This window comes from Stegostoma tigrinum, chromosome 7 (genome assembly GCF_030684315.1).
Source record: "Stegostoma tigrinum isolate sSteTig4 chromosome 7, sSteTig4.hap1, whole genome shotgun sequence".
Classification (NCBI taxonomy): Eukaryota; Metazoa; Chordata; class Chondrichthyes; order Orectolobiformes; family Stegostomatidae; genus Stegostoma; species Stegostoma tigrinum.
This window is the reverse complement of record NC_081360.1, coordinates 59,523,727-59,548,230: the sequence shown is the minus strand read 5'-3', so window position 1 is coordinate 59,548,230 and position 24,504 is coordinate 59,523,727. Positions and strand designations below refer to the sequence as shown.

The 24,504-nt window shown below is 39.8% G+C and overlaps 1 protein-coding gene across 5 annotated transcripts in view; it reads left to right on the top strand.

Annotated features, from left to right (window-relative positions):
* itgb6 (integrin, beta 6) overlaps positions 1-24,504 on the top strand; it is a 91,457-nt gene that overhangs the window by 38,602 nt on the left and 28,351 nt on the right. For 4 of the 5 annotated variants that reach the window (XM_059647312.1, XM_048534799.2, XM_059647311.1 and 1 more), the window contains 3 exons: positions 6,356-6,490; positions 10,259-10,676; positions 16,442-16,664. In XM_059647312.1, coding sequence (XP_059503295.1) covers positions 6,356-6,490; positions 10,259-10,676; positions 16,442-16,664 — 776 coding nt within the window. The remainder of the gene's footprint in view (positions 1-6,355; positions 6,491-10,258; positions 10,677-16,441; positions 16,665-24,504) is intronic. The other variant, XM_059647313.1, reaches the window with a different exon arrangement.

Here is a 24,504-nt window from a genome sequence, read left to right as displayed (position 1 = left end):
CGTAAAAACCTCCAGCCTGCTCTAAGATTCAGTGAGGCTGATCCTCTATCTTGGTGCTGTTAATATCTAAAATTCTATCTGTTCCCTTTTTCAATATATTTAGCGGCTTGGATTCCACAGCCTTCTGTGGTACAGAATTCCACAGATTCACCAGCATTTGAGGGAAGAAATTTTTCCTATCCCAGAGCTAAAGGATCTATCCCGTATCCTGGACTGTGTCCTCTGGCCCAGAATCCCCATTCAAGAAAAGAATTCTCCCTGCATCTAGACTGTCCAGCCCTGTTAGAATTTTATACATTTCAATCAGATCCCTTAGTATTATTCAAAATGCCAATGAATGCAGGTGCAGTGGAACCATCCCTGTATCAGTTGAGTGAACCCCTGTTGCACCCCTTACCTGCACATGTCATTTCCTGGGTAGGGAGACCGAAACTGAATGCCAGATATGTTCTCACCGAGGCCATGTATAACTGCAGAAAGACAACCTTCGTTTTGAATGCAAATCCACTTGCGATGAAGACCAAATACCATTTGCCTTCCTAATGGCTCGCTGCACCTGTCTGTTTACTTTCATTAAAATAAACACATAACGGTGGATGCTACAAATCTGAAACAAAAAGAGTGCTGCTGAAACACAGCAGGTCGGAGATTAAACAGTTAACATTTCAAGTCAAGTAACCTTTCTACGGAACTGAAGATAGCTTGGAACGGGTGATGTTCATGCTGATGACAGGATGGGCGTAGGGTGTTTGAGAAGTGAATAGAGCACAAAGGAATGGAGTCCAGAGAGAGAAAAAGAGAAAAAAGGGATAGGCAAACAAAGAGATATTTCATCAGAAATTGAGAGAGTGATAAATACCAGAGTTTTTTTTTAAACTTTGTTCATTGACAGGATGGGGGGGGTGGTGGTCACTGGCTAGGCAGCGTTTATTGCCCAGAGGGCAGTTGAGAGTCAACCACATTGCTGTGGGTCTGGAGTGACATGTAGGCCAGACCAGGTAAAGATGGTAGTTTCCTTCCCGAAAGAATATTAGTGAATCAGGTGGTTCTTTCCTGACAATTGGCTCATGGTCATCATTAGATTCTTAATTCCAGACATTTTTATTGAATTCAAATTTGAATGCCGGTCTCCAGAATAACAGTCCAGTGATAATACCACTAGGCCATAACCTTCCCATGTGTTAAGGAAAAGTGGGAATAGTTGAAAGTGGGCAGGCTGTGCAGGGAGCAACTCATACCACACAGTACCTTGGGGTGTGAGGGGTGGTGGGGGAAGAATAACAAACATGGAGGAGGCAGGCCACGTTCTGAAATAGTTAAACTCAATGATAAGTCCTGAGGCTGTAAGGAGCCCAGGCAGAAGATGAAGTATTGTTTCTCCAGCTTGTGTCAAACTTCACTGGAGTACTGTGGCATTCCTGAGACAGAAACATTGACAAGGGAGCTCAGTGGTCACCTGACCACTTTGCCAAACTCCTGCGTTTTGTTCACACAAATGACCCGAGCATCAACACAGTGTTCCCATGTCAACATTTCTGCCTGTTTCAGGGAAGCTTAACAATCAAAAATACCTGGAGATTCCTGTGGAGCCCAGAGGAACACTCCTTTTGCCTCATAGCAGTGTTAAAATTAAATTTGGAGGTCTTAGTACTAGTCAGCTTTCACTGGAGGAACTGGCACTGGGCATTGACACATCAATCAACAGTAAAGATTGTATCAGCATTTGAAATGGCATTATTGGGCCCTGCAATTTAAACAGGTCAGCAGCTGCTGAAAATTTTACTAAACTAAAATGTCAGCTGGCAAGAATGTTTTGCGGTATATTGCAAATAGCTTTTCAGCTATTTAAACCAAATTTCTACCCTGCTCTTGCCAGATGTGCATGCTAACAATCAGCTCCCTACTTTCCCAAATGCAGTAACTAATCAGTCTGTCTTCCCAGGAATTTTGGAGTGAATTTTACAGAGCCTGCAGAAAGTAGTAAGGTCAGAACCCAGAATGTGCAGCCCTCGAGAGAAACTCACCTCTTTGTAACCCCCTCGGCAGTTAAGCGCTGGGAGAGAAAGCAACTTCCTCAACTTGCCACCAATTAAGGCCCTAAGTGGTCATTTAGTGACCATTTAAAGGTCTCAATTTTCCACCTCCCCAATTATCTGCCTCTCCTACTGTTAAAAGGTTCTTGGGAGAATTGTAAACTTGGAGGAAGACAGTATAGAATGGACACTAACAAGTAGGAGGAGACTGTGGATACATAGCAATGAAGTTCAATGTGCAGAAATGAGACATGATGCACTTTGGTACAAAGAATATGGCAGACACTAAAGGGTGTACAGGAGCAGAGGGATGGGAGACTAAACGAGCCATTAATGAAGCATTCAATATTTTAGGCTTCGTTAAAAGGAATACAAGACCAAGGAAGTTATGATGAATTTATTTTCAGCAAACATTGGACATGTATTTTGTTAGGAAAAATTTGCAAGTGGACAAGGAAATAGCAAGACACTGGCACTCGTTCATGATGCTCATTTGGAGAACAGTGCATAGGTGACTGCCTAAAAGGCCTCTTTCTGTACCATATCCCTGTGAGATTCTGTGAAAAGGTTGGTTGATTTCTCAACTCGGAGCAATCAGAGACCAGGTTGGTCGGCAAGGGACTAACTCCTGAAAGCCATCCACTTCCCTCCTTTCCCAATTCCCAAACCGTGAGAATAAGCGAAATAATTGACTTACCTTCTCTAGGGAGGCCTCACCCAGCAGCCTTCAGGACCCAGAAACTGCAGGTCTCTAATTGGATGGCTGTTTTGAGTGAATTGATACACCTGAGAGGTGCGCAATATGGTGAACTTTCTCACCAGAGGGGGCAGCATGTCAGTCTCCTCCTGTCCTGCTCATCCAGTGCTCAGGCCAGGATCTTTCCATGTTTTGACAATCTCATCTAGTCACTAGGGTCAAAGGTATGTAAAAAATAGCTAGTTCTTCTCCAGTCAGAACTACTTAACACAAATATCCTTCTACATCCATTGAATCAGAACATTCCACCTCAAGGCTGATACCAATCAAAACTTGGAAACTTAACTGATTAGTCTGAGGGTTGGAGTCTTCTAGGACCTGAGTGATGTTAGCTACAGTGAGATTTATGACAGAATTGAGCAAAATGTCTTAAAAAGCCTGTCTCAGCATTGAGAGTGGCTCACTGCATCATTGATTTTATTGCTGAGTGTCAAGTTTCTCATTAGGCAGTGGCAAGTTACCAATTAAGTTTGATTATATGAATGAAAGATAATTTATTGTCACCTGTATTTTATAATTGAATGATGCAGTAAAATACAGTGAAAATCTTCAACTGTCACCACAATCTGACACTATTTGGCATCATTTAAGAATTAAAAGATTAAAAAGGTATAACTGAAAGGGAGTCCATCTTCGTTCCACTGCTCTGCCATGAGTCCTGACCTGGCTCACCAACAACTGCACTGCCACCTGTCCTCGACCACCTCACTACCGCCTGAACCAGACCCACCAACATTGCAGTTGCCACTCTTCAGGCACCATCTCTTCGCCACTGGGCACACACCTTGCCGACGCCACCACTGATGCCATATCCTGTGCTGGACCTACACTCGTCCCACAACCAGGAGTCCATGGCTCTGCTGCCGCCTTGTTGATGCCCGGAGTCCCTATACTGGCCTATCACACTGCCCCTGCTACAGCCATCGCTACGACAACACCTGGAGTGCCTGCTCCGGCCTATCACACTGCCACTGCTACAGCCATCGCTACGACAATACCTGGAGTCCCTACACCGGCCTATCACACTGCCACTGCTACAGCCATCGCTACGACGACACCTGGAGTGCCTGCTCCGGGCCCATCTCACTGCCACTGCTACAGCCATCGCTACGACGACACCTGGAGTACCTGCTCCGGGCCCATCTCACTGCCACTGCTATAGCCATTGCCATGACAACACTTAGAGTCCCTGCTCAGGGCATACCTGATAACTTGTTAATTGCATCATTAATGCTGCAACTCACCTGATTAATACTCAGCTTCTTTTCCTAAATACTCAGAACAAGCTAGACATTGAGAATTTTTGACATAGAAGTCAAAGTGGGTACCTCTGAAGTATTGGCAACATGCATCCATGTCCAGAGACATTGGCATCCAACATGTGCCACTTTCTAAGAATCCTCATGATATATCTCCGATCTACTTACAGGATTCTCCTACTCTTCAATACTGCACCATAGGTTGCATCGGCAAAAATCATTGTAATGCTGCAGCAAGGATACTGTGTTCAGGATCAGCTCAGGGATTGCAGCAGGCTGCATCTCCAGTCCATTCGCTGGCTGTAATAATGCTCACTGTCTCTAAGGTTTAGAGCAACCCCTGCCTTGCCTTGGCATTTTGAGCTTTGATCCCTCAGCCAGAGGTAACAGGCTCACAGAATTGCTGTATGCCAAACTGTTTAGTGCAAAAACAAAGCCATAAAGCTTACAATCAACAGTCAAGTGAAGGATGCTAGCTTTTGGTCAGGAGGTCCCAGCACAGTAAGCCAAGGACAGCCCCTGATAGCGGTCCTGTGGTTCACATAGTCAGCCAATTAGGTACATCAAGAGTCAGGATTGCTCCTTATAAGAGGTGAGGAGCCAGGCAACATGGCACCCAGCCTGACTATAAGAAAAGCACATTACTGCATGTGCTGGAAATCTGAAACAAACACAAAAAATACTTTGCACAACTTTGCTGTGAATATATGCGAGGCATTGACCCAACATAATAAGGCCTTCCTCAATCTCATAGAAAAGATCTAGACTAGGACATAGCAGAAGAAGGAGGGTAATGCATCAGTCTGTAGTCGAACATTACCAGCAGTCGATCAGTTAAGTGTCCACCAGCTGATCTCCTTCCTGTCCCTTTATCCACTACATCATGAATATGCCCTGGTATTACATCAATCAGCCTTTTTCAGTCAATCATTAATTGATTCTTAAAATCAGAATGCCACTGGCAATACTTCCATTTATTGCCCTTCCCTACGTTGTCTGTTCTTGATATAACATCATGTACTTTCTAAGCCACTTTAGAGTAAGAGTCAGTCTCTTAGAAGAATCTCTGACATCCAGGAATCAACTGCACAGTATGAATGCAATGAACACTTGAACTGGATTCTACAGTTAATATGGAGACTGCACAGCTAGTTCAGATCCACTTCAGTGTATTAGATTAGTCCAAATAAAGCACTGTAATAAAATTTCAAAACTAATTCTTCTACCTTTTGAATTACATTCCTGAGAAATTTGTCAGGTGAAACTCAATCTTTCCCTTCATTCTGAATTTCTGTGCAGTAAATGATCATCTGCTGGATCACATTTGTTCAAGCATGCATTAAGCTCTAGATTTGCTCTTACCTCAACAACATGATTTTCCACGGGCTCATTAACCAATAGCTGTGGTCGAATTTTGTAAGGGTGTTTGCCCATGTTAAAATTTCTTCCAGGTGCACTTTCATGTCAAGCCACTAATTATTAAAAATCTGCCCATTTGTGTTGTGTAGGCCACTGAGCAACAAATGCTAGAAGTAAACAAATATTCCTTTACTACAATGACTAAGTTTCAGCAGGCTCTTACACTGCCTGATTCACAGTCTGCACGTAAGAAAGGAGGCAGGTTTGTGCAAGCCTATGCTGTGCTGTACTTGGAATTAGCAGAATTAGAGACTTGTTTATTCAGTGCAAACATGTTGCTACCATCTGGATGCCAATGAAGTATTATAATGTTGTATTCTCAACTTAAATAATTGTCAATGTCTATCTCAGAAACAAAAAGATTCTTGCATGTCTCAATACTTAACTTACACATTTTACACAGGTATTATAAATATTGTGAATGAATACAAAAATACAATGTGTGTATGTTATTATTTCTATATAAACAGTGATAAAAGGTAAATTTAAATTAACTTAATTTAAAGTCCACTCTTGCAAATCTACACTTAAGCCAACATCTCATTGGTAAACATTTCTACTGACTAGGTATAGTGATGGGCATGTGCAGGAAATTTCATGACAGACTCACTTCTATTGATGCATTACCCCAAGCTGACAATGTGGAAAATTTCCAAAATTTTCCCTCCAAACAGTAGATAGAACAATCCAATTTGGAAGACCCTGCTGAAAAGTTTAATGGAACAGAATCCATAGCATATTTGTGAAGGAATGTAGACAAATATTAGCAAAAGAAATTAATGGGTGTGGGGATAGGGCATATAAATAGAGCAAAAGAGATAACCAGTGCAGATTCAGTGGAATGGAACGTTGTGTACAATTCTGTGCCATCTTCCTTGCCATTTCAGGAACTGCGATCTGAGGTTGAGCTGGAAGTGACAGGAGATACCGATGGAGTGCAGTTCTATTTCACTGCTATCTGTCAAGATGGTACTATCCTCCAGGGACAGAAAAAATGTTCTCACCTCTACATTGGAGACACAGTATGTCTTAATTTTCTCATCTGAGGAAACAAATTGGAATGCCATGTATCTGATTGTGAAGGATTAATTTTTAAGTTTTTGACTTTAATACCTTGAAATGCAACCTTTATCACCCAATGTAGCCAGTCACCGATATTAAACTGGAAATAGAGTTCAGTGGTACAATGTGAAAAAGAAAAATAAAAAGGCTGAAGGAAAGCAATAACCATTGCTCAAAGTTACTTTCTTTCCTTAAGTACTGCCATTTTACTTCTGCTGGAAGAAACAGAAACAAGGTGTCACTGACCACCCCAGGAGTTTGTCACAGTTATAACAGCCATGTTACATGGACAGTACTAATAGGATGTGGATGGATCAAGTTTCCATAAAGACCATTTATATCAAAATGATTTTTAAACTGTTTTTATAGATTTAACATTTGTAACAGTTCAGGTCAGAATTGTGCCCCACTAACCCTATCATTTTTCATAGTCAGCATCATGTCTTATCACTGTAGAAGCAGCAACTTCTTGCTGGAAGATTATGAAATTATTATAGAATCCTGACACTGTGGAAGCAAGCCATTTAGCCCGTAATGACCCTCTGAAGAAAATCCCACCCAGATCCACCTATCCCTGTAACCCTGCATTTCCCATGGCTAATCCACCTAATCTGCACATCTTTCACCTGTGGGAGGAAACCAGAACACCCAGAGGGAACCCACACAAACATGTGTAAACTCCACATAAACAGTCACCTGAGGGTGGAATCGAACTCAGATCCCTAGTACTGTGAGGCAGCACTCCTAACCACTGGGCCACTGAATCATATTCATTCAGGAGATGAGGGCATCTTGTGTGAATCATGTCCTGCCTGTAAACCTTACTGACTAAAATATGGTCAGAAATTGGAATGAGACTTCTTTATTTGGGTTCCACCCAGCTCTTACAAAGATCCATAAAATTTCCATGGCTCCAAAAAAATACAGTGCTTCATCTAGTCAACTTTCATAATTTTGAAGATGTGTATTAGGTCACTTCTCAGCCTTCATTTTGCAAGCTGAAAGAAGCAGCCGGTTTATCTTCTTTTGATCGGTACACTCTCCTGATATTATCCTTGTAAGTCTTTATGGCATACTCTCATCTATACATTTATTATCAAATAGTAATGACAATTATACGCAATACACTAGGTGTGATCTGATCAAGGACAAAAACAGAAGTTGCTGGAAAAGCTCAGCAGATCTGGCAGCATCTGTAAAAAAAAAATCAGAGTTGACGTTTCAGGTCCAGTGACCCTTCTTCAGGGTTTGTCCCTGATAAATAGCACCCGCAGCTCTTCTGGTTTTATTTAGTGGTCCAATCAAGATCCGATACAAGTTTAGCATGTTATATTTTACTTTTCAATTCAACTCATTATGATTATATTAAACCCTAATACTTTGTTTGCTGTTTTAAGGCTTTGTTAACATCATCTCTTCCTATCAGCGATTTAGAACATAGGACTATAAGACCATTAAGAAGTAGGAACAGCCCCTCAAGTCTGCTTTACCATTCAACAAGATCATGGCTGATTCAACGTTCCCCACATTCCTGTCCTTTCCTTTCACCCTTGATTCGCCTACTGATCAAAAATCTATCTCATCTTAAAAATACACAAAGACTCTATCTCCACAGCTCTCTGTGGCAAGGAGTTCCAAACACTCTCAACCCTCTGACAGAATAAATTTCTCCTCATTGCACACTTAAGTTGATGCCCCTTTAATCTAAGATTATGCCCTCTGGTGCTAGACTATCCTATGAGGGGTAACATCCTCTGAGCATTTACCCTGTCAAGCCTTAAAGAATCCTGATACATTGCAATGAAATTACTTGTCATTATCATTCTCTCAACTACAATGAGCAGAATCCCAACTTATTTAGCATTTGCTCACAAGTCAATCCTTCCATATCAGGGATCATTCTAGTTAACATTCTCTGAACTGCCTCCAATGAAGTCATATCTTTCCTTAAATTAGGATTCCAGAACTGCTCCTAGTACTCCAGCTGTAGTCTCACCAGCACCCTAATACATTTATTTATTTACTTACTCATGGGTGTAGGTGTCGCTTGCTGAACAGCATTTATTGCCTATCCTTTGTTGCCCTTGAGAAGATGGTAGTGAGCTGCTTTCTTGAATTGCTGCATTCCACGTGCTGTAGGTTGACCCAAAATGCCCTTAGAAAGGGAAATTCAGGATTTTCCCCCAGTGACAGTGAAGGAATGGTGATATATTTTCAAGTTAGGATGGTGAGTGGCTTGGAGGGGAAATTGTAGGTGGTAGTTTCCCCATGTATCTGCTGCCCTTGTCCTTCTAGGTGGAAGCAATTATGGGTTTGGAAGCTCTGACAGGATCTTTGGTGAATTTCTGCAGCGCGTCTTGTAGATATCACACACTGCTGCTACTGAGTGTTGGTGGAAGAGGGAGTGAATTTGATGCCAGTCAAGCAGACTGCTTTGTCCTGGATGGTGTCAAGCTTGTTGAGTGTTGTTGGAGCTGCACCTATCCAGACAAATGGGAAGTATTCCATCACACTCGTGACTTGTGCCTTGTAGGTGTTGGGCAGGCTTTGGGGCATCAGGAGGTGAGTTATTCAGCACAGTATTCCCAGCAGTACCTGCTTTGTAGCCACTGTGTTTAGATGGCAAGTCCAGTTGAGTTTTTGATCAATGATAACCCTGAGGACATTGGTAATGGGTGATTCATTGATGGTGATACCTTTGAATGTCAAGGGGCAGTGGTTAAATTGAGTCTTTTTGGAGATAGTTATTGCCTGCAGTAAGACTTCCCTACTTTTATGTTGAAACTCCCACAAAATAAGAGCCATCATTCCATGAGTGTACCTGATTACGGCTACACCCATGTGCCAGCTTTCTCTATTTTGCACCAAGAACCTTTGTATTGGAGTTTTCTGCAGTTTTTCCCTATTTAAATCATTTTCTGTTTCTTTGTTCTCCATTCCAAAATTGACAATTTCGCATTTTACCACATTAAATGCCATTTGCCAACTGTTTGCCACTTACTTAACCATTCATTTTCTCTCTATAAACTGTTTGTACCCCTCTCGCAATTTTCCTTTCCAGCACCCTTTGTATCATCTGCAAATTTGGCTACAATACATTTGCTTCCTTGCTCCAAGTCATTTGTGTAATTTCATCTCAGTCTTCTCAAATTCTAAGTACAAAGTAACATTACTATGTTTCTTGCCAAATATACTAGCTGACATCTATGTTGAAATTCATTTGGTAATTATATGAACATTTTGCAAGCTTATTAGTATCCTCTTGTAACTTGTTGCAGCATTAACTATCCCACCCAGTTTGGCTCATCTGCAAATTTAGAAATTGTGTTTTTGATTTCATCGTCTAAATCAGTCATGTAAATTATGAACAACAGTGATTGCAACACTGATCCTTATGGTGTTCCACTTTCAACTTTTTGCCATTCCGAACAATTGCCCTTTACCATGACTTTCTGTTTTCTAACTTACAATCAGTCAGCTATCCTTTCTGCTCCTTTTCCTGACTTTGCATTCTCTAATGCCTTTCATGAGTCTATTGTGTCATAACAAATAAAGTTTCATAATTACAATTTACTTTAAAAGAAAAGAAATCACAGATTATATGAACAGCACGTGTAAAATACATGTATAAACAATGAGATAGATGATTGGATGGCACTATACTTTAATAATTTATTTAGGTACATTTACAAATGAGATATTAATGCATTATTTTTGTTTGACTGTAGGTGTCTTTCAATGTGACTGTAGAATTGAAGGAGTGTCTGAATGAACATAAGCATATTGTAATCAAGCCCTTTGGATTCAGAGACAGCCTAGAGATCGAGATACAGCCAGCCTGTAGCTGCAGCTGCCAATCAAATGCGGAACACAATAGCTCAAGATGTAGCAATGGCAGTGGCTCTTACCAATGTGGTGTATGTGTTTGCAATGCTGGCCGATTAGGTCCTCATTGTGAATGTACAGAAGAGAACATAAACATGGGTACCTGCAGGCACAGTGCAGAGAACATTTCCTGCAATGGTCGAGGAGACTGCTACTGTGGGCAGTGTGTCTGTCATCCATCTGAATTTGGACAAATATATGGTGCCTACTGTGAATGTGATGATTTTTCCTGTGTGAGATTTAAAGGGCTTCAGTGTGCAGGTATGTGAAGTTTTACTTTTGAATTCAGTTACTTCAGACAATTTGCCATTTACAGAATCATTTCTAATGCTTAATCTCAATCACATTTACCACTAAACTTGTAATAAGTAAGAAAATTCAAATTGAAGGCTCAAATTCACCTGAAATGACCCAGTATCCTGAAATGACTTCACACTTAACTGTGAAGGATGACTAATAAACTAAAGTTAATACTTTAGAAGTCTCTGCATGTGATGTATTCACAAAACTTAGTTAATCTTGCACAAAGTGTTCACTCTGTCTTATTCTGTTCAGCTAGATTGTTTCATAAAAGAGTGGAATAACATCATGTTTTCCTTGGGTTCAAATGAGGCCTACTTGGTCCCAAAATAACCTTGACAAATAATTTAATTGTCAGCTCTGGTAGATGTGGTAAGCTGCAATAAATACCACCATAAGACTGTGCTTGCATTGCCTGATGAATAGATTAGGTTCCTCATCCAACCCACATCAAGCACTTTGATAAATACAATGACTCATTTTATCTGGGAAACCATTGGAGTTTCTTTACATGACATGGCCCAATGCACAACAGAAAAATATCTTCTGTTATCCAGTAAGTTGCATGCTGTTTGCAAGCTTCTGTCAGTTGTGCAGGGCCTTATAATGTTCTGAAAGATCAAAGAGAATAATTGAATTATTCATATGTAGATGTTAATATAAGGATTGAAAGCCCAATTATTGTAACAGTAGCAATTTATTGAAACATATCCCTGTGAGAATTAAATTCTTAAAAGAAAGTGTTTTCTTCCAATTTAGTTCTTTAGTGATTTGCCATATTTTAGTAATTGACAACTTTTATTGTCAGATGTTGGCTTTGATTTGCATTGAACTGACGCTTGTTTGTGAATTTTTCAACTGTTGGAAACAGCTTTGGCTACAGTGTTTCGTTATCGCCGGGATCAAACAAAATTTACAAAAAAATTATATTAAAATTCATATAAAGCTTTCTGGACACAAAAAGAATGTTGGGCTCAATTTCCCTTTGCAAACAGTATAAATGCCACTTGGGGTGAGGAGCATATCAATCATGATGAAACAGTGGAGCAAACATCAGTGGGCCGAATGGCTTAATCCTGCCGCTTCTATCTCATGAACTCATGAATTTATGTGTTCTAGTACAATTATAACTTTTCTTTCTTTCACTAAAAAAAAAGTATTTGAGTCTTATTTAGTCCTGGTTTCAATTCTATTTTACACTTTAGGTAGACAAATTTGCTTAACATGACTAAAGTCAGACATTTCAATCAGGTGTGTTACTCAGTTTTTCAGTACTCACCTTGGTATTGATTCGGTTGGTATTGTTTGGTATTGAAGTTTGATTTTGATTTTAATGATTAGAAAATGATTCATGCTGCAAATCAGGCCATTGAGTTCTTTGTCTGAATGTTTTATGTGCATTCCTGTTATGCAAGGATCTGCGCCAGGAGAGTGAACGCTGTAAAGAAATGGAGTCTCAGCATGCATCCATCAAGTATACTATTTTGTTCCTTGGTATCATTCCAACACATTGGGAAATCCAGACCAAAAATATGTTGCTTTTGATACCATCATTGGTCTGATAATATGAACATTCCTTCAGATGTTGTTCATCTTCTACAATTTCAATCATGCCTTCATGTAACCACAGAACATTTTTATTACTTTTCTTCTCTTATTCACTTGCAACGAAATGCAAATTTCAAAGTGTTTTATTTTCCCTTTTTATTCTCATGAGCAAGACAAGCGCAGCATCCTTTAATCGTTTAAAATAAAACATTTACGTTAATATTGTAGTTTTCATGAGTAGGGCATCCCAAAATGCCTCACACCCGATGAAGTATTTCTGAAGAGCAGTCACTGTTGTAGGATAGGAAATGGGTCAGCCAAATTACATATAGCAAGTTCTCACAAACAGCAATGTCACAAGTGACAAGTTAATCAGTTTTGGTGCTGGTTGAGATGTCAGTGTGCTATCGCTGTAATTAACCTCCACACCCTCATTCATTGCTGAGTCAAGAGTGGGTCTGGTAGAATAGTTTTTAGTTTGTCCTTTAGTAGGGTAGCAATATGGGTTTTTGTGGAGCACCTGCATGCATTAAATAGGTATTCATCGCTCTCCATAATTACTCATATTGACCTCATCGAATAAAATAAGAAAATGATGAAAATATCTGTAAGGGTCTTACTCAGATCCTGGAGACTAGTTACTAGTGGTGTACTGCAAGGGTCGGTGTTGGGTCCACTGCTGTTTGTCATTTTTATAAACGACCTGGATGAGGGCGTAGAAGGATGGGTTAGTAAATTTGCAGACAACACCAAGGTCGGTGGAGTTGTGGATAGTGACGAAGGATGCTGTAGGTTGCAGAGAGACATAGATAAGCTGCAGAGCTGGGCTGAGAGGTGGCAAATGGAGTTTAATGCAGACAAGTGTGAGGTGATGCACTTTGGTAGGAGTAACCAGAATGCAAAGTACAGGGCTAATGGTAAGATTCTTAGTAGTGTAGATGGGCAGGGAGATCTCTGTGTCCATGTACACAGATCCTTGAAAGTTGCCACCCAGGTTGACAAGGCTGTTAAGAAGGCATACAGTGTTTTAGCTTTTATTAATAGAGGGATCGAGTTCTGGAACCAAGAGGTTATGGTGAAGCTGTACAAAACTCTGGTGCGGCCGCACTTGGAGTATTGCGTACAGTTCTGGTCACCGCATTATAAGAAGGATGTGGAAGCTTTGGAAAGGGTGCAGAGGAGATTTACTAGGATGTTGCCTGGTATGGAGGGAAGGTCTTACGAGGAAAGGCTGAGGGACTTGAGGCTGTTTTCGTTAGAGAGAAGAAGGTTGAGAGGTGACTTAATTGAAACATATAAAATAATCAGAGGATTAGATAGGGTGGATAGGGAGAGCCTTTTTCCTAGGATGGTGACGGCGAGCACGAGGGGGCATAGCTTTAAACTGAGGGGTGAAAGATATAGGACAGATGTCAGAGGTAGTTTCTTTACTCAGAGTAGTAAGGGAATGGAACACTTGGCCTGCAATGGTAGTAGATTCACCAACTTTAGGTACATTTAAGTCGTCATTGGATAAGCATATGGGCGTACATGGAATAGTGTAGGTTAGATGGGCTTGAGATCGGTATGACAGGTTGGCACAACATCGAGGGCCGAAGGGCCTGTACTGTGCTGTAATGTTCTATGTTCTATGTTCAGATAACAGGTAATGCGTTGACAACATTAGTTGTCTCAAAGTGGAAGAAAAAAAGCTTTTCTTAATTCTGTCAGGATGGATTTAAGCTTTAAAGTTATTTTGAGTTGGATGAGGGAATGCCAAATGTCTAAATAAGCTGGAAAGGTTTAGGATTCTTTTAATACATAAGCACCTAGGAACTAGTGACAGAAGTAGGTAATTCAGCCCTCAGGCCGGGTTCATCTTTAATGCAGGCATGACTGATCTCATCCTGGCTTAACCTCCATTTTTCTGCCGGCTCCCCATAACCCTTTAGCTCGTTGCTAATTAAAAATCTGTCTATCTCCTCTTTAAACCTATTCACTGTCCTATCATATTTGAGGTAGTGAATTCCAAAGATTCACAACCCTTTGAGAGAAATAATTCCTCCTCATCTCAGTTTTAGGCTAAGAGTTGTAGATTTAAAGCAATGACCTGTCTGCCTGCCAATGCAATTAACTCAGCCACATTAGGGGCATTTAAACAGTGCTTGGATAAGCGGATGGATAATGATGGGATAGTGTAGGGGGAGGGGCTTAGATTAGTTCACAGGTCAGTGCAACATTGAAGGCCGAAGGGCCTGTTCTGCGCTGTATTGTTCTATGTTCTATGTTCTATTACCCACGGGGGGAATACATATCTGGTCAATGTTTGTAAGTCTGACAAATTAAAATTTAATTGCTAAAACCATTGCAATGGATAACCAGGATCAGTTGCTACCACAGGCAGATACTGTTGATAAAAGGCTATATTCTTCTTCAATGCCTCTGTACATGCCTCTCAGAAGTAATGTTTTGTTAAGAGGGGTCATGTCTGACAACACAGTGTGGAGCTGAAGGAGCACAGCAGGCCAGGTAACATCAGAAATTTTTGAAGAAGGGTCCTGATCCGAAATGGCAACTTTCCTGCTCCTCTGATGCTGCCTGGCCTGCTGTGCTCCTCCAGCTCTGCACTGAGTTATCTCTGACTCCAGCGTCAGCTGTTCTTATTATCTCTCATGTTTGACAAACTTGATTGAATTTTTAGAAGACTTAACCAGGATAATACATTCGACATAGCCAATTTGGATTTCAGCACAGCTTTTGGTAAGGTCCTATATGGGAAACCAATAGCAGTGGTAAGGTCCCATTGAATCCAAGGAAATTTTGCAAATTGAATGCAGAATTGGCAGAGTGACAAGAAGCAGAAGATGATGATCCATGGTGTTTTTGCAACTGGAAGCCTATGTCCTGGGAGGTTCTGCATATTGCTTTGTTGAGGCCCAATCCGTTTGTGGTGAACTTGAATAAATTTAGACTTGAATCAGTAAATTTGCAGATCACATGAAAATTGGTGGGGTGAATAATAGTAAGGAAGATAGCCTTAGATCACAGGAGGATATATAGGGCTTGTCAGATCGGCTGATCAATGGCAAATGAAATTCATTCCTGAGAAGTGTGAGGTGACGCTATTGGACAGGACAAACAAGACAAGGGAATACATGGTGAACTGGAGGACGCTGGGAAGCACCAAGGATCAACAAGACCTTTCTGTGCATCTCCACCAGCCCCTAAAGGTAGCGGGACAAATGGATAAAGTGGTTAAGAATGCATATGAGATATTTGACTTTATTAGTTGAAGCAAAAATTGGACAGCAGGGAGGTTATGCTGGAATTGTATAAGAAGTTGGCCGTGCCACAGCTAGATTATTGTGTGCAATTCTGAAGTCCAATAATAGAAGGGATGTGATTGCACACGAGGTGGCGCAAAGGAGATTTACCAGGATGTTGCCTGGGCTGGAGAGTTTTAGTAATGAAGAGAAATTGGATAGACTGGGGTTGTTTTCCTTGGAGCAGAGAAGATTGAGGTGGGTCATGGTTGAGATACACAAAATTATGAGGGGCATAAGCAGGGGGTTCAGGAGAAACTTTTCCCTTTGGTGGAGGAATCAGTTACTGATGTGCAAAAATTTAAGATAAGCGGCAGGAAGTTTAGAGGGCATGTGAGGAAAGGTTTTTAACCAGGTGAAAACTCCTGCCTATAAGGATAGGAGAGGCAAAAACCCTTATAAATATTTAAGAAGAATTCAGATGTATATTTGTGATGCCAAGGTACATAGGAACCAAGTGCTGGAAAACGGGATTACAATAGTTAGGTTGCTTCTGACTGGTACAGAATTGATGGACTGATGGGCATGTTACTGCGCTGTAGACTTCATTGTGTTCTGAAGAAGGGTTATTAGACCTGAAATGTTAACTCAATGTAGTCTCCACAGAAGCTGTCAGACCTGTTAAGCATTTCCAGCAATTTCTGTTTTTGTTTCTGATTTCCAGCATTGGCAGTTCTTTGGGATTTTTTTCTCTCTCTGATTTAAATCAGTCTATTAAATTAATATTTGGATTAGTACTAATAGCTATTAAGACTTCTAATTGGCATTTCTAACGCAGAATGTTTAAACATATAATGTGGTGAAAATATAGATAGTTTTCTATGAAATACAGACATTGAATCTCAGCAAATTTATAATGTTCATTTTCTGTCCTAGGTCATGGGCAGTGTGATTGTGGAGAATGTCACTGTCACCAAGGATGGAGTGGTGAATACTGTAATTGTACTACAAACACCGATCTTTGTATTTCTGAAGATGGTGCAATATGTAGTGGACGCGGAGAGTGCATCTGTGGGAAATGTGTCTGCACACATGCAGGACCCTCGGGAGATAAATGTGAAAAATGTCCAACTTGTGGTGACCCCTGCATTTCCAAACGGTAAGTTCAGTAGCTTGGTAGGAAAACAAATCTAAAGAATAACAGCTGGTGTTCCATAATCTATTTTAAAATGTCAATTATAAATTCTTTATGAACAAAAGTAGGAAGGTCATGCTTCAGTCAGCCAATGCACAGGGTGAGACTACATTTGGAGTACTGTGCACACAGTATTGTTCACCTCATTTAAGAAAGGATGTAAATGTGGTAGAAGCAACTCAGAGAAAGTTCAGCAGAATAATACAACAGGGTATGAGGTTCTAAGGAAGGTTCACCAGACCTGAAACGTTAACTCTGTTTTTTCCTTCACAGATGCTGCCAGACCTACTAAGCTTTTTCAACAACTTTGTTTTTGTTCCTGATTTACAGCACCCGCAGTTCTTTCCATTCTTTTTCAGCAGAATAATACCTGGTTTGTCTTATGAGGAAAGGTTTGACAGAGTAGGCTTATTTGCTGGAGTTTAAAAGAGTAAAGGAGACTTGATTGAAGCACTTTAGATTCTGAATGGTCTTGACTGGGTCATTATGTAAAGGATATTTCCTTTTGTGGAATAATCAAGAACAGGATGTCTAGAACTGTTTATAAGTAAGTCAGAGGTGCCCATTTAAAACAGAGCTTAGGTGATTTTATTTTCTCTCTGAGTGTTGTGCATCTTTTCCCAAAAAGGTGGTGGATGCAGAGTCTTTGAATATTTTTAAGGAACAGGTGGGTAGATTCTGCTTTAGCAAGGGATTGAGCAGTTATTGGGGCAGCAGAAGTGAGGATTTGAGGTTGCAATCTGATCAGCCATGATCTTGTTGAATGTCAGAGCCAGCTCAAGTTGTGTGACAGAATTGTTCAAGAATTCAAACAGAGCTGATCTTGACATCAGGAGCATCTTGCACCATTTTTTGGGTGGTGCGGTGAGTGTCTCACTAGGCAGTGGCAAGTTGCCAATAAAGGGGAATTATATCTTGTTAAATTCCCTATTAACAGCCCAGCTCATCTCATGAATATTCAGCTTCCAAATTTTACCAAAAGTTGCCAAACAAATCCTATTTTACCAAATATACCAAAGGAATCAGATGTTGAGAAAACTCAACATTGACATCAGAGTGGGTACCTGGTGAATTTGGCTCACCACTTGCTCTGGAACCTCCATGCTGGACATTGGGGACCAAAATGTCAGGACACACTCCATGGATATCAACCACAATACACCATTTGTCTATAGAAGTTGGCATCCAACATGTGCCAGCATTTAAAAGCCCACATGGCACATCTCTAATCCATTTACAGGGTGCTTCCGCACTTCAATGCTATACCTTGGGCTGTGCCGGCAATTATATTGTAATGCTGCAGCAAAAATACTGTGCACTCAGGGACATGCACCCAGCTCATGGACTGGACCAATTGCATCATTTCACTTATGATTGATGTCATAGCACTCATGCACTCTGAGCTTACTTAGATGTTCACAGCATGGCTGGCTTACATTAATTTGTCTCGCCTGTTGTCTCTTTACCATCTGAACCTGAGGCACCAGGTTCATATTACTTCTGTCTTGCCTTGCCATTTAGACAGACACATAGGCAGGAAAGTTGTCATGGTTGTCAGAAGTCCTCAGTCAAGTCAAGGGGATAGCCTTTTCTCAGGAGGTTCCAGCACAGTAAGTCAAGGCAGCATCCAATACAAGTCTAGGGGCTTGGACATGGTCAGCCAGCCATTCAGGGTGGTTAGAATCAGGATGATGTCTATATTAGTGCTGAGAAGCTGAATGTTGGGTAACCCAATATCATCTCAACTCCTTCTGACTTATTGTGGACTGTTTTCCTAATAGAATGAGAGAGATATAGGTATTACAGGACTTGAATGTGGATGGCACATCTGGTCCTGTCAGGACAGATGGGGAATTATCCCTAGTGAGTGAGTAGATAGTGGTGAGAATTTGTGATATTGGTGATTGGGAGGTGTGGAGAGTGAATGGAGAAGATTTTGCAGGCAATAGCGAGGATGGTAGCGCATGAGCCTTCGTGAGAGGTAGAAATAGTAGTGGAGACTAGTGAGTATGAAATGTCAGAGACATGATGGTGGCACCTACACTGGCAGAATGGACAAGTTCATTGGCCTTCTTCCCACAGCGCTGTGCATTTCTCTGATTTTCAGCATTTCTCAGCTGAAAGTGCACTAATCTGGGTGACGACCATAGATGAAGCTGACATAGAATGGGGGTCATAGCTTCCACTGCTGGTCCCTGGAGGAAAAGAAAATTCTGACTGTACACCTCCCCATCCAACAGGACCTCCAGGTTTCTGTCTGCCAAGCAAGGTGCCAATTTCCTGCAGTCTGCTTATGTTTGGGGAAAATGTCAGGATTTGGGCTGGCAGCTCTGTACTGACAATGCCAAGTGCACAACGGCCTTTTTAAGATGGCACACAGGCATAAGGGATGCTGGTGTCCAGCAGATATTTGCTGAGTAATTAGTTGCTCTGGGAACAGTGGGTTGCAAGATGGGCTACAGCTGGTATGTGAGGGACACCGTTGGTCCAAGGGAGGTAGTTAATGAGTTACATTTGATAAGATACTGCAAGAAACCTCATTGAACTTGCAACTATAATTCCCAAAAAACTGTCACACCCAAAAAATTTGCCCATCATGATCTTTTAAGCATGTGCTGTTAAACCATTACTCCAGATACACCTATCTCCTTGCAAAGTCTTGAACGTCACAGAGACAGCCTTTGTGCTAGTTCTGGAGCACATTCAAATTTGTTTTGATTTTCTTTGTGCTTGGTGATCTGGTATACTTTCCATTCACTCTGCGTGTGCATTCTTTGGGTATGTGTAGAACTTTCGGTGGTTCTTCTGTCTTCTTAAGGATTGGTTATACAACCATGTTCTCTGTTCAAAGATATCACAGCTCTTCAATTTCTCCTTGTAATATCACATAATGTTTCCAAAGAATATGATCTTGGTTTTTTTTTTGTTTTCTTACTAACAATTCTCCTCATTGGAATCACATCCTAGATGATGATTTGATGACTCTCTTACTTGATGATAATGTTTGAAGTATCTGATCTGTTTTCTTTATGGAGCTCTCTGTCATTTCTCACTGTGTTATGGTCTCCCATGGTAATAAGGAGATTTATATTTTTTGGACAAGGAAGGAAGCATGTATTTGCAGACTTTTCCCTATTTATAATTTTGTTAGCAATAATCCATTTTGTAATGGTAATGATATGCAATCAAAAGAGTGACACTAATTCATTATTCTTCTTTGGGAGTTTTTCAATAGTAGTAACTCCTTTTTCACTATTTGCTCGAAGGTAATGAGGCAAACTTATTACAAGAATGAAGCTGTATTCCTTGGCTAAATCTGTAAATTTCTCATTTGTGAATGACAATCCATTAACACACATTGCTACAACTGGAACATCGTGTGTTTAATTGATTCATTTCAATGGTTTTGTCACTGCATCTGCTATAATACTGTGTAAAGCATTTGTCTCAATTCATCTTGACTAATAGTTCATAATAAGGGTGTAATCCTTTAAATGCAAGCAAGTCCACTTCTAATCTTTCCCAAGGTCTTGATGAAAATTCTGATGACAATAAAATTTATTTTCATTCCTGATTGATCTTGTACAAGTTTTGCAGTTTGCTGTCACCTCTACAATTGATCAAGTAATTTCTGTCCACCAAAATAACTGTTGGGCTTTTAATATTTGTAGATGACCTTGACATAATGTTCGGAGAATAGCAGTTCGGAGAGCTTTAGGTATTTCTAATCTTTCATTAAAGACTAATAAATCAACTATAATACAAAATAGTTAGTTTGTTGTTCAGACTATTGTCTCAACATAGCATTATTGGTGATGTATGTTATCCATCTGTTCTGACAATATTTTATAAACTGTAGATATTCTTCATCTCTCCTTCGAGTATCATTGATCTGATGCAATTTTTCCTTTCATGTCAACACGTTTTCCTTCAATGAGGCTGTAAGGACTCCCATTCTAGCATCAACACCAGATCTTGTGTTTTTCAATCTCTTCAACAGTGCTCAGAATAAAACATTGGCTGTTCTTTGATACTTTGCCTGATTGCACACTGTGGCTGAGTTAGAATGCTGAAAACAAGAGCACATCTTCACAACTTTTCTTTTCATATTGAGAATAGAAGTTAACCATTTGTGATCTGTTTCAATCTATCCCTATGACAGCAATCCAAAATCTTGTGTCAGGCCAATATTACTGCTAGGGTGTCTATTTCAGTTAGGATATACTTTTTCCCAGCTTCTGTTCTAGACTTTGAAGCAATATTCATTGGCCTTCTTTCATTATCTTCCTTGCCTCGTATCAGCACTGCATCCAAACTTATGGATGGTCCAGCAGCCTCTATTGTTTTTGTTCACTGGAGGTTGGAACGTGTTGGTACCTCTGAAGAACTAATCCAATTCTTCATTAGCTTTGAAATAATTTATTTAAACAACATTCCAGAATCTCTATGAGCCCTGTGTAAACAGCTCTCTCAACAGCTCATTGATGACTGACATGTTTGGAATGAGTTTCCCTACTTTATTGACCATTTCTAGAAATCGTTGTAGTTCTGTTATATTACTGCTTTGAGGAAATTTAATCTTTTTGCCTGTGGCTTTCACCAGGTGAATTAACAATCTGATCATGCTTAGTTAGGCCTACTTCCTGGAATACTTTCAGAGCATCCCTAACAACAATTATGTTCCACCTTTATTGAACTGTGTATGAAGATAACATTTTCTTGGAGTATATCAGACATAGTCTTCTGGAACCATTCCTACTGTGCTATTCCAAATGAGAATTAATTGAAATGGTATTGAGCAAAAGCTAGTAGTTGATAATCTTGATCCCTTGTTACTTGCCAGAATCTATTGTTTTGTCTGATGTATAAACTCTGCTCTTCACCAATTTTTACCTAAAGTGTTATCAAGTGATGATATTAAATAGATTTTCCTTATTGCAGCCTTATTATGTTGTGTTAGGTTCATGCAGGTTCTGATATTCCCTTCTGGTTTAAGAACATGACCATACATGAGCACCATTAATGGATACCATGATGAGTGTAATTATCCCCTATTGCTGGCAGCCATTCAATTTCTGCCTGCACTTTGACCAATGTGTTTGTTTATGTGCGAGTGGGAAACTTTTCTTATTGTAAAAGGTCAAATTGCTGTTGTATTGGGCTACAATGTAGTATGGCATTCATTTTTCAGTTTACCCCATCCTGTTCTGTAAGTTCTGTATTGCTGTCCCCCTTAGCACCACTGTCGATTTTGATAATCAGCTTCAAACACAGGCATGCTGGCTTGCTGAGGAGATTCTGTAAGATAGAAGTGGTTCTGCTTTTACACTGTTTTCTTTTTTTCAGTCTTGCCATGATCTGACCTTTTAACTTTCAAACTTTTGCTTTGGGCATTGCTTCTTGAAGGAAGTTTTAACTTGATCTGTTTTAACCATTTTAACTTCTCAGACAACACAGTAGCTCCTGCTTGAGCATCCAGTTTAAATTCAGGAAATTATCTACCTCTCCACTGAGAGTTACTGACCAGTATCTATTCTCTGGGTCCTTGATAAGATATCTAAACTTTGTGATATTACCTTTCTTCCTTCTTGGATCTGATTATGTTTTAAACTCTATTATTATTTACTTGCATTACTTGCAGGTTTAAAATGACAAAATTTTATAAAATGACACTTTTCCCACAATTGGAGCTTAAAGGTACCTCTGCTGAGTAATCATTTTGCTCATGTGCCTTGTTCCTACTGCACACAAAACATTTGACATAGCATTGCACATGCTTTTAGTACTTTTGGTGGACTTTCACTTTGGTGTCTTTTCTGGTTTTGAGCACACATACCATATGGACTCACTCTCTATGAAACCTGGGCTTTCCCTTGAATTATCCCTTGGTTTTGTATATGGACCTTGGACTGCCATGCAAACTGTATTCATTTCATAAGAGTTAAGTTGTCTTTTGACTCATACACATCTGACAATGCTTCATCCGTCACACCAACAACTATGTACTCACATTAATTTTTCTCTTAAATTGTCACATGCACAATTGCCTACTAACCTATGGAGGTTATTAATTCAAGAGTGACCGGTCTCCTCAGGCCTCTGCCTTCATTCACTAAAGCCAGTGCAGTCAGTGATTAGATTTTATCAGACACTGAAAGATATACTGGAAGTATTCAAAACTTCAAAATAAAAAGATGAAGTTTAATTTACCCCTCATCCAGTCAACATGTTGTCTGTGATGATACCAATAACATGAAGCAGACCTGCTGGTCCTTTTTGTTTACCAGTGAGGCTGTTCAATACCTGGTAAACTGTCTTTTCCAGGCATGTCAGGTATGCATCTGGGATGATTATGTACATCTGTCAACACATTTAATTATAAACAATAATTGAAATGATGACCTGAAAGCCTATGAGTATGCTAGTCACAGCTTTGGGATATCTCTGCTCTGTAAACTTGTTATTGGAAGCTAATCAGAAAACAAGATCTACAGATTCTCCTAATTTTCCCACTCCGTATTGAGGAATTAACTTTTCTGAGACAGTTTACACTCTTATTTATGCAAAGCTAAACTGTGAACTAAAATAGCTGTTGCAATCATCAATCAAATAAAATTCTGTTTCAAACTTAATTCATTGGTAATTTGGTAGCTGAACTGAAGGCAAAACATTTTTTTCAAATCAAGTAAGAAATAGGAATAGGAATGCATTTGGTTCTTCAAACTTTCTTCACCATTCAAGGTAATCCTTGTTAATTTTTTGTCCTGAAACTGCTTTTCCAACAGACAAAAATTTTAGCTCAGTCTTCTGTAACCTCATGCACGAAGCATCCATGGCCTCCTGAGGTAAACAGTTTCAGTGATTCACAGCCTTCGTAGTGAAGAAATTCGTCCTCAGTTTTTTTCCTAAATGATTGACCAGCTTTCCTGATACTGTGCCATGTATTCTAGATTCCCAGGTCTTTTTTTTTACAATATTGCAATTGATGAATTTACATAAGAACATGAGAAATAAGAAAGAAGCAGGAGTAGACCATCTGGCCCATCGAGCCTGCTCCACCATTCAATAAGATCATGGCTGATCTTTTTGTGGATTCAGCTCCAATTACCATAACCCTCAACCCTTTTACAGTTCAAAAATACATCTATCTTTGCCTTAACAATATTCAACAAGATAGCCTCAACTGCTTCAATGGGCAGGGAATACCACAGATGAATTTCCAACCAGTCTTATTTTACAGGCTGTAGTTGAGAGGTTGGATAAAAATGTTCATTATTTATGACATGGGTGTCTGGTTTAATCTTTGATAAATTCAATAGCTTGCTTTCTTCTAAAAGTGACCACCGCTGGATTCAACATATCATCCTAGCTGGTGCATTTCGATTAAACAAAATTAAAATTGTATAATTAAACAATTTAGTACTTTATTTTCATTCTTAAAATGGACTAGTATGTTGGAAAAACTGCAATAATAAATAAGGTTTGTGTTTATTTCTATCTAATGTACCTATATTTAATATTTATCATTCAACATTAAATTGGTTAAGAAAGAAATTGCATATTAACTTTGGTTTATGTTGCAGCTTAAATACTTTGAATTTATTTTGGTCATTATTACAGTCAAATGGAGAACTATTGAGTTAACAAAGCTAACTACAGAATTAAACATAAATAGGAAAACCTTAAAAGTTTGTTTATTCCAGTGCACTGAAAAGCTTCAGGTGTAATAAAGTCTGATGAGCAATACTGTATTCATGGGAACATAAACCATCAACTCAATTATACAATCTTTCAACAGATTTGT